The 17,206-nt window shown below is 43.8% G+C and overlaps 1 protein-coding gene and 2 long non-coding RNA genes across 5 annotated transcripts in view; 2 read left to right on the top strand and 1 right to left on the bottom strand.

Moving 5' to 3' along the window:
• HBP1 (HMG-box transcription factor 1) overlaps nt 1-17,206 on the bottom strand; it is a 28,522-nt gene that overhangs the window by 3,964 nt on the left and 7,352 nt on the right. For both annotated transcript variants that reach the window (XM_072791550.1, XM_072791551.1), the window contains 8 exons: nt 15,492-15,675; nt 13,044-13,272; nt 10,079-10,214; nt 9,595-9,706; nt 9,398-9,510; nt 7,053-7,209; nt 6,199-6,343; nt 1,158-1,475 (listed from right to left, as the gene is read on the bottom strand). In XM_072791550.1, coding sequence (XP_072647651.1) covers nt 1,158-1,475; nt 6,199-6,343; nt 7,053-7,209; nt 9,398-9,510; nt 9,595-9,706; nt 10,079-10,214; nt 13,044-13,272; nt 15,492-15,675 — 1,394 coding nt within the window. The remainder of the gene's footprint in view (nt 1-1,157; nt 1,476-6,198; nt 6,344-7,052; nt 7,210-9,397; nt 9,511-9,594; nt 9,707-10,078; nt 10,215-13,043; nt 13,273-15,491; nt 15,676-17,206) is intronic.
• The window catches only part of LOC140613096 (uncharacterized), a 34,877-nt gene continuing 21,150 nt past the window's right edge, over nt 3,480-17,206 (top strand). Inside the window, exon 1 of one of the 2 annotated variants that reach the window (XR_012014228.1) lies at nt 3,480-4,277. This is a non-coding gene — a long non-coding RNA (uncharacterized lncRNA). The remainder of the gene's footprint in view (nt 4,278-17,206) is intronic. The other variant, XR_012014229.1, reaches the window with a different exon arrangement.
• On the top strand, nt 5,043-10,092 carry LOC140613100 (uncharacterized). Its single transcript, XR_012014235.1, has 2 exons — nt 5,043-8,823; nt 9,602-10,092. It is a non-coding gene; the product is annotated as an uncharacterized lncRNA (long non-coding RNA).

Below are 17,206 nucleotides of genomic sequence, written 5' to 3'. Positions count from 1 at the left end.
CAGTACTTTTGATTTTCAGGGAACCAGGAAAACTGGAAGATGTAATTTTAGTACATAGAGAATTAGGCTGGTCTGATAGGGAGTGAGCAGCGGATGCTCGCTGAGAGGGTAAGCAAACAGTAGAAAGGACTAGAGTCAGTTTTATCCCTGGGTTCTAACTGAGGACACCTCTAAGTTTAGCCTTTGGCAGTTTATAATAATTTCCACATTTGTCGAAAGACTACAAATTGCCTCTGCCTGCACATTCCATAGTATGACACAGATGTAAGGACATCCTTGGGATCTGACACAAACTTTTCTATAAAGATGCAACAGTTAGTTGTTAGAACTGTGTCTTCCGGGGCCCCCGGGCGGCTCAGTGGTTGAGCGTCTTGCCTTTGGTTCAGGGCGTGACCCCGGAACCCCAGGACTGAGTCCCACATCGGGCCCCCCGCAGGGAGGCTGCCTCTCCCTCTGTGTTCCTGCCTCAGTTTCATGAATAAAATCTTTAAAAAAAAACAAGTCTTCCAACAGGCAAACAAACATTTAATATTATTTTAGAAGGCAGATCCTTAGGTAACCGGATTCTCTCTAGGTATTATAAAATATTTACCCATGACCCTAAAAATTCCACTTAACCTTTTATTTTTTTTTTTGAAAGATTTTATTTATTTATTCATGAGAGACACAGAGAGAGAGGCAGAGACACAGGCAGAGGGAGAAGCAGGCTCCCTGCGGGGAGCCCGATATGGGACTTGATCCCGGGTGGGTTTCCAGGATCAGGCCCTGGGCTGAAGGTAGGCACTAAGCGGCTGAGCCACCCAGGATCCCCCCACTTAACCTTTTAAAGTCAACCTAAGAAAACAATTCAATAATAAAAGGTACTGGAGGGGGGCACCTGGGAGGCTCAGTCGATTAAGCCTCTTCCTTGGGCTCAGGTCATGATCTCAGGGTGCTGGGATCCAGCCCCGCACTGGGCTCCCTGCTCAGCGGGAGTGTCCGCATCTCCCTCTGCTTGTGCTCTCTCTCTCTCTCAATCTCTCTCTCTCATTCAAATAAACGAATAAAATCTTTAATAATAAACAAAACCTACTGGAGGGCGAGTTTACTTCATTATCCCAGTTGCTGTGAAACTGCACTGAAGTGTTATTTGTTAGAATCAGAAATACCACTTTTACCTGTTATCTTTCCCTGGATACATCTGAGTATATTCAACTCTGTATTTTTTGGCAAAAAGCATGAAGGCATTCATTGGTCTTTTGCACTTGTTAGGAGAGGTGGCACTCACAGTCCCTGAGCTGTGGTTTTTGACAGCTTTAGCATACAAGGAATTGGAAGAGAGCTGTGAGGATCCTGGCGAGCCACAGCTTTTACTGAGTCCAGATCTTGCAAAGTCTTGACCTCCGGGCCCTCCACAAGACAAAGACGCACGACGCTGACGAGCCATACTACTTAACACATAGACTGCAGAAGAATCCATAGGTGTGAAGTCATAGCTAAAAAAAAAAAAATTATTAACATGGTTTTAATTCAATTTAATTAATTTGTAAAAAACAAGAGAAGAAAAAAACCTTAAAACATCTGATTGGAAACTTGAGCACATGTAATGTTAACCAACCCTACTTTTAACAACTTCGTCACCAATAGCTGCTTCTAAGACGAAAGCTTGTATATGCATTGACTAAACTTATTTTTTTTTAAATCTGCAGAGAATACAAAGTTAAAAAGAAAACTTCAAGCCCCCCATAAGAATGTTAAAATCCACGCACTTTATTCATAGCAAGTACCTCCTCCAGATCCCACACAACCCACTTAATTACTACTTTAGATTCACTTTAACAAATTTGATAATCGGATTTCTTGGCCTGCAGAAGCCTAAATAAAGCTAGAGAATTAAAATGGAGTGGCAGGCACATACCAGGACTAAGGACTATTGTCTTGCTACACAAGACAAAGTGTTGGGAAGGAAAAGTCAAAACTGTTGAATGCAGCTAAAGAACTTAAAAGTCTTTGTTTAGGTCAAAGCGTTCATATAAACGTCCACCACCCCTAGAGGCCAACCATTAGAACACAACTTGGTACCTTAAAAGCAAAAGCTCACACCTATCAGTCGAGGCCACATTCTGGGGAGTATACTCAGCTTAACATCGGCATGGAAACAAGCCATATCCACATTCTCTCGTTTATTTTCCCAACAAGCTTGCTTAGGGAGTATCCTTACCTTCTCTATATAAAGAAACAGGCCAAGAAAGGAACAAGTACCATTCACCCAAGGCCCCGGGTCTGGGCGTCCCCAGGGCCCTAGGTCTCCTCACCAACACCTTCACCCCGGCTGACCTCAGGGTGAACAAACAATAACCAAATTAACTGAAAATACTACCTGAAAAAGTAGAGCTAATGGAGCCGACAACCTAAAGATTACACCTGTCAAAAGATTTCTTTTGTTCCAAATGTGTTAACGCCTACTGCTTACACTTTTTATCTTAACAGAAAAACCTTTTATTCTAAATCAGCCCCTACTCTCTCCCTGAAAGAGAAATTCTGGTAATACGTCACAACAGGTTGACGTCAGCTACAGGAATAGTAGGTACGTGCCTGAAGGTGAAGCGGCAGGAGATCGAAGTAGTCCGGGCACAGGGGCGGCCGGGGCTTCGCGCAGGAGGCCCGGGCCACGCACCGCACACGATAAAAGTGGCTTCTACCAACTACCAAGCACACAATGCCTGGCTTTTTAAAGCTATGACGTAAAACGAATGTAAATGTGACTCCAAAATCGCCTCATCAATGCTCAGCCTGCTTAGCGTAACGTCGGGCCTCCGTCCAACAGGTTTTGCTCTCCTCGAGCCCCTCCCATATGTAATTTAGAAAAAGAGCAAAACCGAACCAGCATGATAAATGAACCGGGCACAAACTCATTAATCTCCACCAAAGGAAGTATTTGATTACAGTTGGAAATCCAAGATTCCACGAGAGAGAGCAGCGTGTGCGGCACGGAAATCGGACACCACCATCTAGTGGTACAAGCAGAACCAGCCGTCCAGCCCCGCGGGACACTACGTCCTGTACTGGAGGTATTTAATCAGAGACATTCAGGACTTGGACACGACGGCAGCGTTCAGCTCCCACACGGAAGGTCTCCCCGCGGGCAACCTCCCGCCCACGGGCCCTTCCCGCGGCCGCCGCTCGCTCCCCGCGGGGGCAGCCCCGCAGCCCAGGCCACGGGCCGCCGGGCCCACGCCGACCGGGTCTCCCTCGGCGCTGGGTCACCGTCGCCGTCACCGTCACCGTCACCGTCGCCGTCGCCGTGCGGCTTCCGAGGGGCCGCCGAAAAGCCCCGTGACGGCCCCCGCCCCCGGCCCCGGCCCCGGCCCCGGCCCACCCGAAGCTCGAAGCTCGGTGGGGCCCGGCGCCCTCCCGCCGCGGGCACCCTGGGTCCCTGGCACCCACGTCAGGCTCTCTGATACTTGGCGACTAACTGAAAAGGTACAAAGGTAAGTTCTGGAGGGCGTGACCCTGCGAGACCTTCCTGGGGCCGAGCCCGCCCCGCCCCGCCCCGCCCCCGGGGCACGACTTGGCGGCTCCGCGAAGCGCGAAGGGCGGAGCCTCAGTGACCCCGCAGCGACGGCGGGACCCGGACCCTCACACCACGGACCCCCCCCGCCCCCCGGGCAGCGAGCCCGACGCCTGCGTCCCCGCACAGAAAGGCCCGACACACGAGGGCCGGCGCCTCCGGCCTCCGCTCCTGGGAACCTCGGGGCGCCCCGGGCCGCTGCTCCCCGCCTTGGCGGCCTCCCCGGGCAGCACGTCCGGAACCTGCCGCGGCCGCGGGCGCCGCCGAAAGCGTGGGAGCGGGCGCCCCGCCTTCAGGGCCTCTCCCGGGGCGGCCCCCCGCCCACTCGTGAGGAGCGGGGAGGCGGGAGTCGCCGTGTCGCCGCAAGAAAACGCGAGCACCGTCCAGGGCCACCCCGGGGGTGCGTGCCACGCCGGGAACCCCGCACGGGAAGCCGCCACCGCGGAGAGCAGGAGAGCAGGGGGCAGTCCTCCCCGCCTGAAGGAAAGCTGCGCGCGCCACCGTGGGGTTCCTCGGCCACCCCAGGAAGCCAGCCTCCTGAACGGCCTGTCATCCCTTTACTTTTACAATGATGTCATCATAAAAAATAGTAAGTCACTCACGGACACAACAGAAACCGAGCAGCGCTAAGCGGCAGCACGTCGGGGGAGGCGGCCTGCCACCCTCACCAGGCGGCCGCCGCGTCTGGGTAGGGTTCCAAGGACCATTCTCATCACTTCCACAACAGGTAAGAGTGGCTCACGGTGCCCACACTGTGCGCTACTAACAACATGGTTTACCCCGCACACTGCTTTCCCCTGGGGGAAAAGACCAGCGTGGGATTTGGGTACGTGCAAGGCAAACAGCCTACGGGACAAGCTCCCAGGAAAAGCCTGGTGCTGGGCGTCCAGCAGCTTCCCTGGCAGATGCCCTGTCATACCTGTTGGCACCACTCCCTGCTGAGACGTCAGAGCGTGCTGTGTGACTTCACTGGGACAAGAGTTCTGGAAGCCTGACTTCCTCCAGACTTCACCCCATGCGCCTTTCACTTTTTGTGATTTTGCTTCGTATCCTTTCACTATAAGAAACCTTAGGCCTAAGTGTGACTACGTGCCAAATCCTGTGAGTCATCCTAATACCACTGAACCTGGGGTGGTCCTGGGGATCCCCAGCGTAACTGCATAATGTGTATTCTGTATACTATGTAAAAATTATGTTACTAGATTTATCATTTTATTAGGTGTATCTCTGAAGAACATCTGATCCCAGAAAAACAAAGGAATGATACTTTATATTTCTGAGACTAATCTTACTTAACATTACTTTGAAAATTGACCCATGTTCACAACGTATGACTATGGCTCATTCATCTTCCGCTTGTAAAAAGAATTCCATTGTATGATTGTATCACAATTTGTGTGTTCACTGCAGCGGATGAAGACTGTGCCGTTCCCATGTTCCCACTATGCTGAGCAACACAGCCATGACCTTATTTACATGTCTCCTGGTGCGTGTGTGTAAGGATCTACTTCTCTAGGGTACACATACTTCTCTAGGTGCAACTATTACTGACATTCAGTGATGTAGGATAAAGCCAAATCATCTTCCCAAGTTCTTCTATCTCTAGAATATGCTCACCAAAATGTGAGAGGATCACTGACCTATACACCCTAAGAATGTTTAGAGGTTCGGACCTTCAAACTGTCTCGTTTCTCTATAATTTTTAAAAGAACAGTGTTCATGAGGGATATAATCAAATAGCATTTAGACTTTAATCTGCAGATGTTTATTGCGCATATAACCTGTGCCAGGGCCTGTGCTAAGTTAAGTTGCTTTTTAAAAAGAATAGCCTCACATATCCTTTTGAAATAAAAGTATATTAACGTTATATTTTATTATGTGACAATTATCTTAAAGAAAAAATGAGTCTTAAAATCCCAAATACCTACAGATGGACTTTCTCTGGGTAATTTCTGGGCATAGGTAACCAACGGCCCCAGTCTGCCAGGCCTGCGGAGCTTCCCGAGATGCGGGCCTTTCGGTGCTAACACCAGAAAAGTTGCTACAGCCAGAGAGCTGATCAGATCAGCCTCGAGTGTCAGGACACGTGGGTACTTGCTCGGTTCTACCACTTGCTAGCAAGGTGAACTCAGGAAAAATCACTTCCCTCTTTAAGGTTTTCCAAATGTCAAGTTTTTGCTATTTTTACTATTTGTTAATTCACTCAACTGATGCCCTTGATTGAAATGAATATTAAAGACACCGTTAAGGAAAGAAAAGGGTTAACAGTTAACAACAGAAAACCACTATTAAGAGACTTATGGCCTGGTGAAAACCACTGGCCAGATACTGAAATTTATTATTTATAAAACTACCAAAGCTGATCTGTTTAGTTCTTGGTCACATTGAACATGCAGCATTTTCCCTCACCTAATAACCAAATATTTTATGAACTCACAGTTTTCCTATATGACTACTCTGTATAAAGCTCCCCTTGAACTATTATTTTACTTTAATTACCTAGTATTTTTTAATTGTCTATATACTTCCTCTAAGTAGTCCTTTAATAATTCTCAAATCTTGTAGGTTTACCCTCCTGAATACTGACTTAGCAATCATTACAGAGATCAAAGGTAAACATAACAGGAAAAAAAAGAACCCAATATTACCTTTTAAATGTATCAAAAACACCTGAATCATCAAAATTAATGGCATCGGGGTGTCCAGGAGGTAGACATACATCACCAATATGAATCTCACAACATGGAATGCCATGCTGTACCACAGTCAAGCTTGGATAAAACGATGACCAACCTAAAATTAAATCAAACAGCAGTTACGTAAAGGATGGGGATGGATAGAAGGAACCCTAATTATTTATTCTATGAGAGACCTATCACTTCTGAACCTTAAAAACAAAAAGTTATTAGTTAAGTCCCAGCAGATTTTTATCATGTCCTTATCTTTGCCACAAAGCAAGGCCAAGTATTTTCTTCAAGCAAGCAAAAGCTCTCCAAAACTAGTTTAATTCAGCATTTGATTAATATACAGATTCTATCGATCGGCACTTCCAGCAATTCACAAGATACTGGTAGATGATGATGACTGAGACCATGAGTAGAGCCTCTGAATTACTATTTTTAACACAGAGTTGTTATAATAGATTTTGGAAAAGTGATTCAGGTATATAGCATATTTGGTGATCATAAACCAAAATGCAATTACCAGAATACTCCATTCCCCAAACTATACCAAGATAACAGAGAGCTGCTTATATAGTGTGCTACCCAACTCTAAGAGCTCCTACCCACGGAAGTTAGAGCCCCACCTGACTCCTGCTAAGACACGTACGCATCATTAGGTCTTATGATACGGCACGTCCTATGGTAGTTCTCTCTAGCTGGAAAGAAGTATGACCTTCAAGGTTTTTTTTCTTAATCATCAAAGAATTATGCCATAAGACAGTTACAGATTTAAGAAGCTTTCTTTAAAAAGTTACTATAAATTCAAATTGAAGCCCTACCTTTATTTTTAACATAGAAAGGGTGGTCCAGCTTACACTCTACAGTAAGTAAGCCATCTTCCACTGTACCAGGATCAAAAGTCAACTTCAGTACAGACTCGCCAAATGATACACTTTCTTCATGTGATAACAACTTTAGACCATCAGAACCATAGCCCTGAAAATACATGCAGAGAGTGAACAAACAGGCAATGTTTAATTCAACACACAGTGAAGTTCCTATCACACGTCAGACTGGGAAAGGTGAAAACAGACAAGACGGGGATACTCTGTCTGTAAAGTCCGGACCCTCCACCCGGTGCTGCAGAAAGGCACACCCAGCGTCACCGCAGTGGGAAGCAGACTGGAACGAGCTCTTCAAGGGGACGACAAATGACACTAATGGACTCGAGTGAAGGGAGCTATAGACTCTAATAAGACACTAGGAAGGACTTTCAGTTCCCAGCAGGACTGGGATTTAAAGGAAGGAAACCCAGAAAGCAGAAGAACAGGCCTCAGTACCAGGAACAGTGGAAACCAGCTAAAACATACAGGACAGTTGAGAGCGGAGGCAGAGAAGCCTGCCAAGCAGGGGCCGGTCCGTAAGGAGAGGAGCCTTGGCGACGGAGGGAGCGCTCAAACTTTCCTCTGACGGCACCGCAGGGCGATGCAAGTATTTTCACCAACAACTGTCAATTTTAAGAAGATGATAAAGTCTGCACAATAAAAGGTGCCTCCGGTATTCATGTCTTTGCAGACACGACAAGAGAAACCCCCGAGTCTGACGCTGACAGGTGCCGCGGCCGCAGAACTGGGGGAATTTTAACCCAAAAATACTAAGCAGTCGGCACATGCCAGGTACTGGGTTCTGAACACACATCACCTCCACGCGATCCCCCCTTCAATTCACAGAAAAACAAAGACCAGCACGCCACCGGCTAGCTTCGGTACACAGCCCTTCTTACACGAGCGCGTGAAGAAGGCATGAAGGAGACAAGCGTGACGGCAACACGTCTTTAGGGAAATAGAACCGATCCACAAGATTTGAAGGGAGGAGGGGAATGGTCAACTTCTTGGTTCTTACTCTGCCAGTCAAGAAGGCTAACGTGTTTAGAAGGGAGAGAAAGGCCAGGCAGGGGAAGGAGAAGGGGAGTCCAGTCGGGGTTATACTACAGCTGAGTATAAAGAACTGATCTTCGTGCGCAGATGTCCAACGTGCAGGCGAGGCCTACAGCCGTGTGTGTGTAAATGAAGTTACAGAATCTTCTCACTCTTACAGCTGCCAAGACCTCCAAACAAATCCAATCTCATTCTACAGATCGAGAAGCCAACTAGCAGGAAGAGTGGGGTCGACAATCCGCCCGACATAGTTACACAGAGAGTGTCTGCAAGAACCAGAAACACCCCGGGTCTCCCGCCTCCGAGACCAGAACGCCTTCCACAGGCCCACCGAGGAGCCCTGCTGAGCGTCTCCGCAGACACCACCAAGGGGCAGAACCTTCTCTCACACTCAGCGCCATGGGCAGACGAGGCACCGGCCGCAGGAACAGAGACAGCCGAGACCCGGAGCCCTGCCATGCTGCACAAATCAAGAGAAGACAACACACGGTGTCAAATGTTGCAAGGATGGCAAACAGAGCAAGAAGTCTCTCAAGAAATCAGAATTAAGCTAGCGACCTTTGAGACAACTTGAGTAGAGCAGTAGAGGCGGAAGTCAGCCTAGGAGAGAGTAACAGCAAGAAGGAGAAACTGAAGGCAGTCGAATCAGGACTATTTTTCTCTAGACTCAACAGTAAGTAACAGCAGGATCCAAACAGGAATTTTAAATAGGCACACTTCACATGCCCAAATTCTCCGCCTACAGCGGAGACGGAGAAATTAAAGATTTCAAAGATTAAGATTTTAAAGATATCAACCGACATTTATCCTACTGCTTCCTACTAGTGCTTTTGCTTATCGATTTTGAAAATGCCAGTATTTTATCGTGTCACTTAAAAAGTAACAATATAATCAACTCTCAATTATCCATTTGGGAATTAACCACTTTGCAAATTACCTAAGATAAACCCTTGGTTCCTTTGTTCATTTTATTTCAAATGCCAGTTTGGTTTCCCCCAACCTAAAACGTACAAAAAGAACTGAGAAATACATCTCTTTCCCTCGTGAGAAAGCATAATTGCAAAGGTAAACCCGAAGTCCCTGCCGCTCTCCGTCTGGCTAAGCTGGAACGGAGTCACAAAACCTCTACCTAAAATGTAAGATGTCGCGTAAATATCAAAGTAAATGGAGACTACTCCTACTGATTCATAATAAGCCTAGGTTTCCTTCTGAAAGATTTGGAACAGTTTTCTGAATTTTAAATCAACCTTGTGAGTGCCCACTTGGAGATCTTCCTCATTATCACAGCCTTCGGTTCTAGCAAAATCTTCAACATCTTGCCATTCCTTATTGCTTCCCTTATGAAAGCACAGTCGTGTGCCTGAAGTAGAAAACAAAAACAAATATTAGGTACATGCCTAGCATGCTACACAAGTCGGCTGTAAAAACTCAAGCATTCTTTCACCTTTCAGAAAACAGTGCCAGGCGGTTGAAGGCCAGGAGTTGCACCAGCCCAAATCATCATCATCGGAGAGGGAGGACATGCAGAAAATGCCAGATTCTGACTCACTATTTGCCTATGGAGAAAAACAGCAGAAACTTTTTTATTTTGTAACATATTTTGTTCATATCTGTCTTTATCTCAAGGCCTCAGGCTCTCTCTCCCCACAAGTAGATAACTTTAAGCACTATAAACTTAGGTAAAAATACTCCTTTGAAAACTAAAGTTTCTAGAAGTTTTAGTTCAGTGCATGTTCCCACTGGTAACAAACTTTCCCAACAGTTGGTAGAGCTGTAAGTAAAGTAAAATCGAATCCAGACCACTGGCAGAACAATGAGACGACTTCCCAGCTGTAAGTGCTTCAAAAGTACTTCTGAGAAAAGGAAAGTTAACATATTTCAACTGTTGTGCAAACTCCGTAACAATTTACTCTCATGAATAAACTCACCCTTTCGTGTCCGACTGCTGTTTCCTCCTTCCAGTGCTGAGGGAAGGCTGGCTCGCTCTTAGACGAGGACACGGGTGGAGGGCGTGCATAGGAATGTAAACTTTTGCTAGTAGCTATGATGTGTACAGGAGATGATCTAAAATAAGGAAGCAGTTTTAACCATAAAGCAGAGGTCCTTAAAGTAGATCTTTCCTTCTGATGAAAAGAACTTCATATTCCTAATACCAGTGTTATCACATATAAGACACCTACGGAAAAACACTAGTAAAGACATCAAGATTTCATTTGCAATCTGCTACTCCTTAACTTTTTTTTAATGCTATCCTTAACTTCTTATCCAAGCCCTCTTCACACATTTTAAATACCATTCTTTTTTCATATTTATGTATTTTAAATTCCAAATTATACTTTCCTTTATTCACTCATTTTTATATCAGTAAGTACATATAAACATGCATATTCTCATTCACGAAGGATCATCTGCAAGGCTCCCTGTCTATTTCTCTCCTACTTTCACACAATCAGTATGAACAGGGGCCCTAAGCTGAATGCGACCAACGCGGACCCTCTATCTACCAACCACCTGTCACTGGGCCGATAAAATGAACAACCTAAGGCTAAAATGCTTAAACTTACTATAGCAGAAAGCAGCCTCTTTGCAACTTCTTGTAACTGGACACCACTTCTTGTTTTCTGATACAAACTTGTTGCAAAGCATATACTCATAAGGCTGGTTATTATTCCCTGAGATCACCTTTTAAAAAGGTCAGGGATTCCTGGGCAGGGTACCAGTAAGCAGCATGTCCAGTCAGGGTGAGTAGCACCACGCACTGAGCCCACGAGTTGGGAAAGCAGCAGAGAGGAAGACCACAGGCTCTAGGAGACCAACCCGCCCGAGGCCTCACATCAGGACAGTTCTCGGAGATGCCAACTAGGAAGGGATCTGGTCCACAAGAGAGGAAAGTGTACGCATGTCTGTACTGACCCTCGTAGTTAAAGGAGGAGGGGCATCTCATTTTCCAATCCTTCCCTTATTTATTCCCTGAGAAATTTTATTAGCCCCTCAATTTTTATTTTATCCTCATTAACACTTTTTCATTATGCCTTTGCAGAAGTTACTTTTTGATAAGGGTCTACTGAACTATGCTTTCATGTTCAGAGCACTTCTTAAATAAAAACCCCTCAAAAGTTTTGAAGGATTTTATTAGCACACTTTCCAACCAATTTTGGATTTCAAAATATGAATATTAAATGTTTCATCTTTGCCACATTTCTTCCTTTTATTAAACATTTAGACCTTTAGGAAGTATTAGAGAATGGCCAAACTGCTAAAACATCCTCAAGTATACCCTGGCTTCCCGACTAATTAAAGAAAAGGGGTTTATTTATTCTTCTGTTGAACCACTTAAGGAGAAGTAACAACATAACATTCTGAAACAAATACAGTCTAAATTTTCTGTAAAAATTAACATGCCAAACATGTCTGCAACACCAACACCACTGGTCTCCTCTGTCCCTCTACCTGCGCAGGGGTAATATAAACTGGACCTGTCCTCAGCCCCTTGGTACTGCACAGTTACAACCTCAGACATCCAGAGCTCACTAAATCCATTTAACATGCTACGAGAAGTTGCAATGAGCAGCCCCTGACAGTGTCAGCAGACAGGCGAGACAGCAGAGCAGGACTCCTGGACTCTCCTAGTAAGGAGAGAAGCGCAGAAAATGCTGCAGAATACGTTTATATCTTCAGGGAGATACTCCTTTAGTTATGTTTTTATATCAATTACCTTTCTGAGGCTCTACTCAACTTTCCATGAACTACATTATTAATTCTCTTAAGTTTGTGCTAAAAAAATGTTATCTCTAAACTAGGAAAAAGAAAGTCCAACTGAAAAATCAGAGTCTGCTTTTTTTAATTGTACATGAATTTTTAGCTTTTTGACTACTTTTTCTTTCTGGGAAATTTTCATGAATTAAACTGAAAGATTCAGTTAACTAAACTAAATTTGCCCTAATCAAGACCAATATCCTGAACAGAAGGAAAACATAATTTCATGGGGTGCAAGAAAACCAGGGCTTCACATATTAAAGTTTATTTTGTAGCAAAGAACTACAGTAAGTTAGAAGCACTACCAAAATTCAATTATTCCTCTATCATCTTGAATGGACTACAGTCTGTCTACCCACCTGAGTAGAAATATGGGCAATTGTGTCCTCTACAAACTATCATATTTAGCTAGGTCTTTTTACTTAATTTTCTAATTTTAGGGATAATTAATGAAAAGTTATCCACTTAGGTCTCTAGGAATTTTAGTTCAAAGCTTCCACAATTTTCACAGCACAACAACTCATTTGCGGAAACTGTGGTCTGAATATAAGAAACAGTGGTTTTTTTTTTTCCAATAGGAGTCCACTTTTATTAAATTCCATATTTTAACATTAGCAATTATAGTTTTCACTAATAGGTAAATAACATAAGGTCACATACACTGTGGAAGAAAATAAACCTAGACCAAAAGAAGCCAAACTCCAGGCTGTTAAGTTTTAAAATAAAACATTTATTATACCTACAGTTTCTGAGACAAGTATAATTTTCAATTCTATAATCATAAATATATAATAAAGGTGTATCTTGGTCTGGATTTATTTTTTGATGACTTTAATACATTTACAAATATTTTTGACTCTGCAGTCCTCAGATCACTTTTATCTACTTCTAAAAGTATGAAATCAAAAAAAAAAATAAAATAAAATAAAAGTATGAAATCATATTAGGTGAAAAAGCTCTGCAATCATTACAGAACAGAAAATTTAATTCTAATGACTTTACTTAAATTCTAATTTCAGTAAACCCCCTCATTAAATGGTTAATAGCATTATTACTTTTCAAACTAGGAAAAAAAAAAAAAACCCAGCTCCTTGTAATGATAGAAGTTTGCAATAAAAATATAGGCAGTGTTCCCACCTGTTGTAGAATGAGCACTGCATAAGCGGACTTTGTGGACTGGTGGCGATATTTGCTAATTCTGTTAGCCAATCCACCTCATTTTCACCGTAAGTATTTTCTGATATGTCTGAGGTATTTTGGTTCCAAGATGGTCTTGGATATTCTTGATGTGAAACATCTGAACTTAGCTGATATATGGCAGATTGGGTAGGATCACTTTGAACAGCCTGAAGTTCAGGAAGGTCATCTGCAAATAAACATACTCAAAATTATAAAAAGGAAATTGCTAATACAGGGAATAATGTTATAATTACAGCTAGAAGTGAAGTCCTTAAATCTAATTAATTTTGCAAAAAGAAAAATGCAAATTCGAAATGTTTTCTTGAATAAAACAAAGTTCAATCTAAAAAATGACACCTTCTATATTCAAGGGTCAACAGAGCCTGATGGGAAATAGACTGAATGGATGTAAATGTACTAATGACTTGTAATTACCACACCTGTTCTCAGACCGGAAAAACAAAGTTTGTGTTTTCTCTTTTTTTTTTTATAGTTCACCTGGGATTAGTCCATATACCACCAAGACATTTTCAGCTTAACGTGTTAATGAGGAAAAAGGCATCTCACATATACACAGATGTACTTACTCTGACACTTTGTTACCGTTATGGAAGGTTACTGCAATAATGGGAACACTTTTTAAAGAGGAGATCGACAGGTCATATGATAAAGTTTTAGGTGCTACTTATTCTTTTTTTGTTGTTTTTTAAAGATGTATTTATTTATTTATTCGTGAGAGACACACAGGGAGAGGCAGAGGGACAGAGGGAGAACCCTCCTGGAAGGGAGCCTGATGTGGGACTCGATTTCCGGACTGGGATCACGCCCTGAGACAAAGGCAGATGCTCAACCACAAAGCCACCCAGGTGTCCTGAGGTGCTACTTATTCAACTTAATCTATGCTAAATTATTTCTTTTGAGCGAGAAATTCTGAACAGTTACAATAGTAACTGTTGATTATGTTTTCCTAAAGGTCTGTTTCCAAGGCTCATGCATTCATCATGGTTATAAACACGGAGGAAGGCTGAGCTCTAAAAAAATATTTAAAAAAATAAACAGGAGGGGAGAAAAATCATCTTGCCAGCTTTAAAACAACTTTGTAAAACACCTACAACAAACCACAGATCCCCTGGGTCCCCTCAGCATGTAAGTCAGGAAATCCTTCTAGCCTTGGGAGTTCTGGCCAGCTGTTACCATGTGGGTACAGACGCAGAATTCCTGTTCGGGCAAATATCTCAGGACGGCCTATTAAATGTCTTACTTCTAAGGACTGATTCAAGACATCCATTCAGAAAACAGACAAGAAGGTGTCTCCTTCACCAAGCAACTGAAAAACACCATACCGACCCCATCTAACTGCACCCTGTAACTGTCGTGCTGGGGGAGCCCTTCCCCTTCCCTCACCGCTGACAACCTTCTCAAGCCAGCACTTCAAGTTTCTGTATGTAAAGGGTCCGTTTGTCTCTCAAGCTCCGGAAAATAACTGCTTTAAAACTGAAGCAGTAAGGAGCGGTATGAGTTTTGGCACCCCTGGGCCCTAACTGCTAGGCCTCCATTTCCTCCAGAAACTAAAGTGCCCTGGTGGACAGTGGACCACCCAGACACACGGGCGCTCTGTGCTCCACAGCACCCACCACTCAGTGAGACTCCCAGGGGCCAGCAACCCCTTGGCGTTTATGTAGGCCATGTCTCAAGACCTGAGCATCTCCAAATTCCCAAAGAGCTTTGCAGTACGTGGTCCCCTCTGCTTTATCATTTGCAAAGTGAGGGTAATCTGGGCTGGGGGGTGGAGGGGGTGGTGAACCTCTTGGAAAGCTGCATACTAAATGCAGACAGAGCCAAGCTGAGAAGCAGGGCAGCAAGTCCAGGTCACTCGGTGGCGGGGGGGGGCTCTTCAACACCAACCTTCTGGCAATATGATTCCAAGTCCTACGTTCACAAACCTACACACTGCCATGGGCCGAACATCCCTGGAGAAGCCTGGTGGCGGTGAAAACCACAGATGTCAGATCACCCAGGTTCAAGGGTCCACTGTCCCTCACCCATCACAGCAACAAACCGGCCATGAGGGGGTCAGGGATGGAGAAGAGGAACGCCAAACATTTACTAAGCTCATGCGTGTTTCAAAAGTCACGAGTCACACAGAGGATTTTCCTGAGGTGCAGCCCGACCTTTACCCATAACAGTGGTTTAGTTTGATAATTTGTAAATGAGTCGCAATGAGAACCATAAATAGCCCAAAGTCACATTGGTTTTAAGTAATATTTTACAAGCAGTAACGATGGAACACTGAAAACTCCTCAGGTACACAAACTTCACGTACTCAAGCAGTTTAAGAGGTGGAGAAGCTGACTTAACATAAAAATATGAATCTCAGATTCCTCAACAACTTTTAATTTTGTTTACCAAGCTCCATGTGCTCATCACAGGAGTTGTACCCGGGTGAGGACGGCAGGTTTTCATTACACTGCAGCAGCTCCAGTGAGTCGTTCATTCCTGACGCTCGCTTGTCCATCACCAGTAGGAGTTTCTGCACCGCATTAGGCATCTGATTTGTCTTCACTTCCCACACCATGTTATGGTGCCCCGACTGCAAATAAAAATAATAAAGACCAAAATGTCAAGTCATGTGATCCAGAGATTACAGAAGTATTAAATCCAACAGAGACTCAGAATGCTGTATCTTTAACTTAATCATGTTGCCATCTGTATCCCCCTCAAATCCTTCAGACCAGGGACTCCCTGATTTCTTGGGCTACAACCATGTAGTCAGCACTAAATCATACCCAGATACCAAAGGATTCAGATCTTAAATTTATAAAAGTCTTTTATTAAAAAAATAATAGCACCGCTATATATTTTTTTATTTCTTTAGTAGTTCTGAGACCCAAATATAGAGACCAAGGAAGCCATTTTTCAACTTGTATCTTCACATTTAAAAAAAAAAAAAAACACGGGGATCCCTGGGTGGCTCAGCGGTTTAGCGCCTGCCTTTGGCCCAGGGCGCGATCCTGGAGACCCGGGATCAAATCCCGCATCGGGCTCCCGGCATGGAGCCTGCTTCTCCCTCTGCCTGTGTCTCTGCCTCTCTCTCTCTCTCTCTCTCTCTCTCTCTCTCTATCATAAATAAATAAATAAATCTTAAAAAAAAATTTTAACAAACTTTCCTGAAATAAAAAAAAAAAAAACCCTGAGGAAATATTCTATTTTTTCTTTTTTTTAAGATTTTATTTATTTATTCATGAGAGACAGAGAGAGAGAGAGAAAGAGAGGAAGAGACATAGGCAGAGGGAGAAGCAGGCTCCATGCAGGAAGCCTGACGTGGGACTCGATCCCGGGTCTCCAGGATCACACCCTGGGCTGAAGGCGGCGCTAAACCGAAGCCACCCGGGCTGCCCATTTTTTCTCATTTTTGAAGATTCTATTTCAATTTCTCTATTTACCAACTGTTATTTTGTTTTCTCGTCTTCTGAAAGTAAAGTTTAATACACTTAAAATAACATTCTCTGAAAGACATTGAAGAGTTTCTTAAAATGGCCATATATTATCCTTCTCAAAAAAATTAAAATGCTTTGTTTCTTTATGAAAATTTGGTACCTAGCCATCATAAAGAGACCTGTCCTTCTGAATAACATATTTCTAGAAAGATGAATAATAATCATAGGAAATTTAAACAAATAGCAAATCTATTCCTTTTAAGGCTACAAAGTTATCACAAGGAAGAAAATAACATAGGATTAATATACCTAAAATAATCTCAAGCAAGTCTACCAACTAAATTTTGTTACAAAAGTAAAATGTGGTTATACCCTTTACACTCTGCCTTTGGACAATGATCAAATTGGTTATTTAACAGAGGTAATAGCATCAAGAAGATTCCCTGATTTCTCAGGCTTGACTCATTTTTTTTAAGATTTTATTTATTTATTCATGAGAAACACAGAGAGACAGATAGAGGCAGAGACACAGGCAGAGGGAGAAGCAGGCTCCATACCGGGAGCCGGACGTAGGACTCGATCCCGGGACTCCAGGATCACACCCTGGGCTGAAGGCAGCGCTAAATCACTGAGCAACCAGGCCTGCCCTCCAGATCTCATTTTTTAAAAAAAAGTCCTAATGAG

The sequence above is a fragment of the Canis lupus genome, chromosome 21 (genome assembly GCF_048164855.1).
Source record: "Canis lupus baileyi chromosome 21, mCanLup2.hap1, whole genome shotgun sequence".
NCBI lineage: Eukaryota > Metazoa > Chordata > Mammalia > Carnivora > Canidae > Canis > Canis lupus.
The sequence above is the reverse complement of the archived record's forward strand: the minus strand, read 5'-3'. Positions and strand labels throughout refer to the sequence as shown.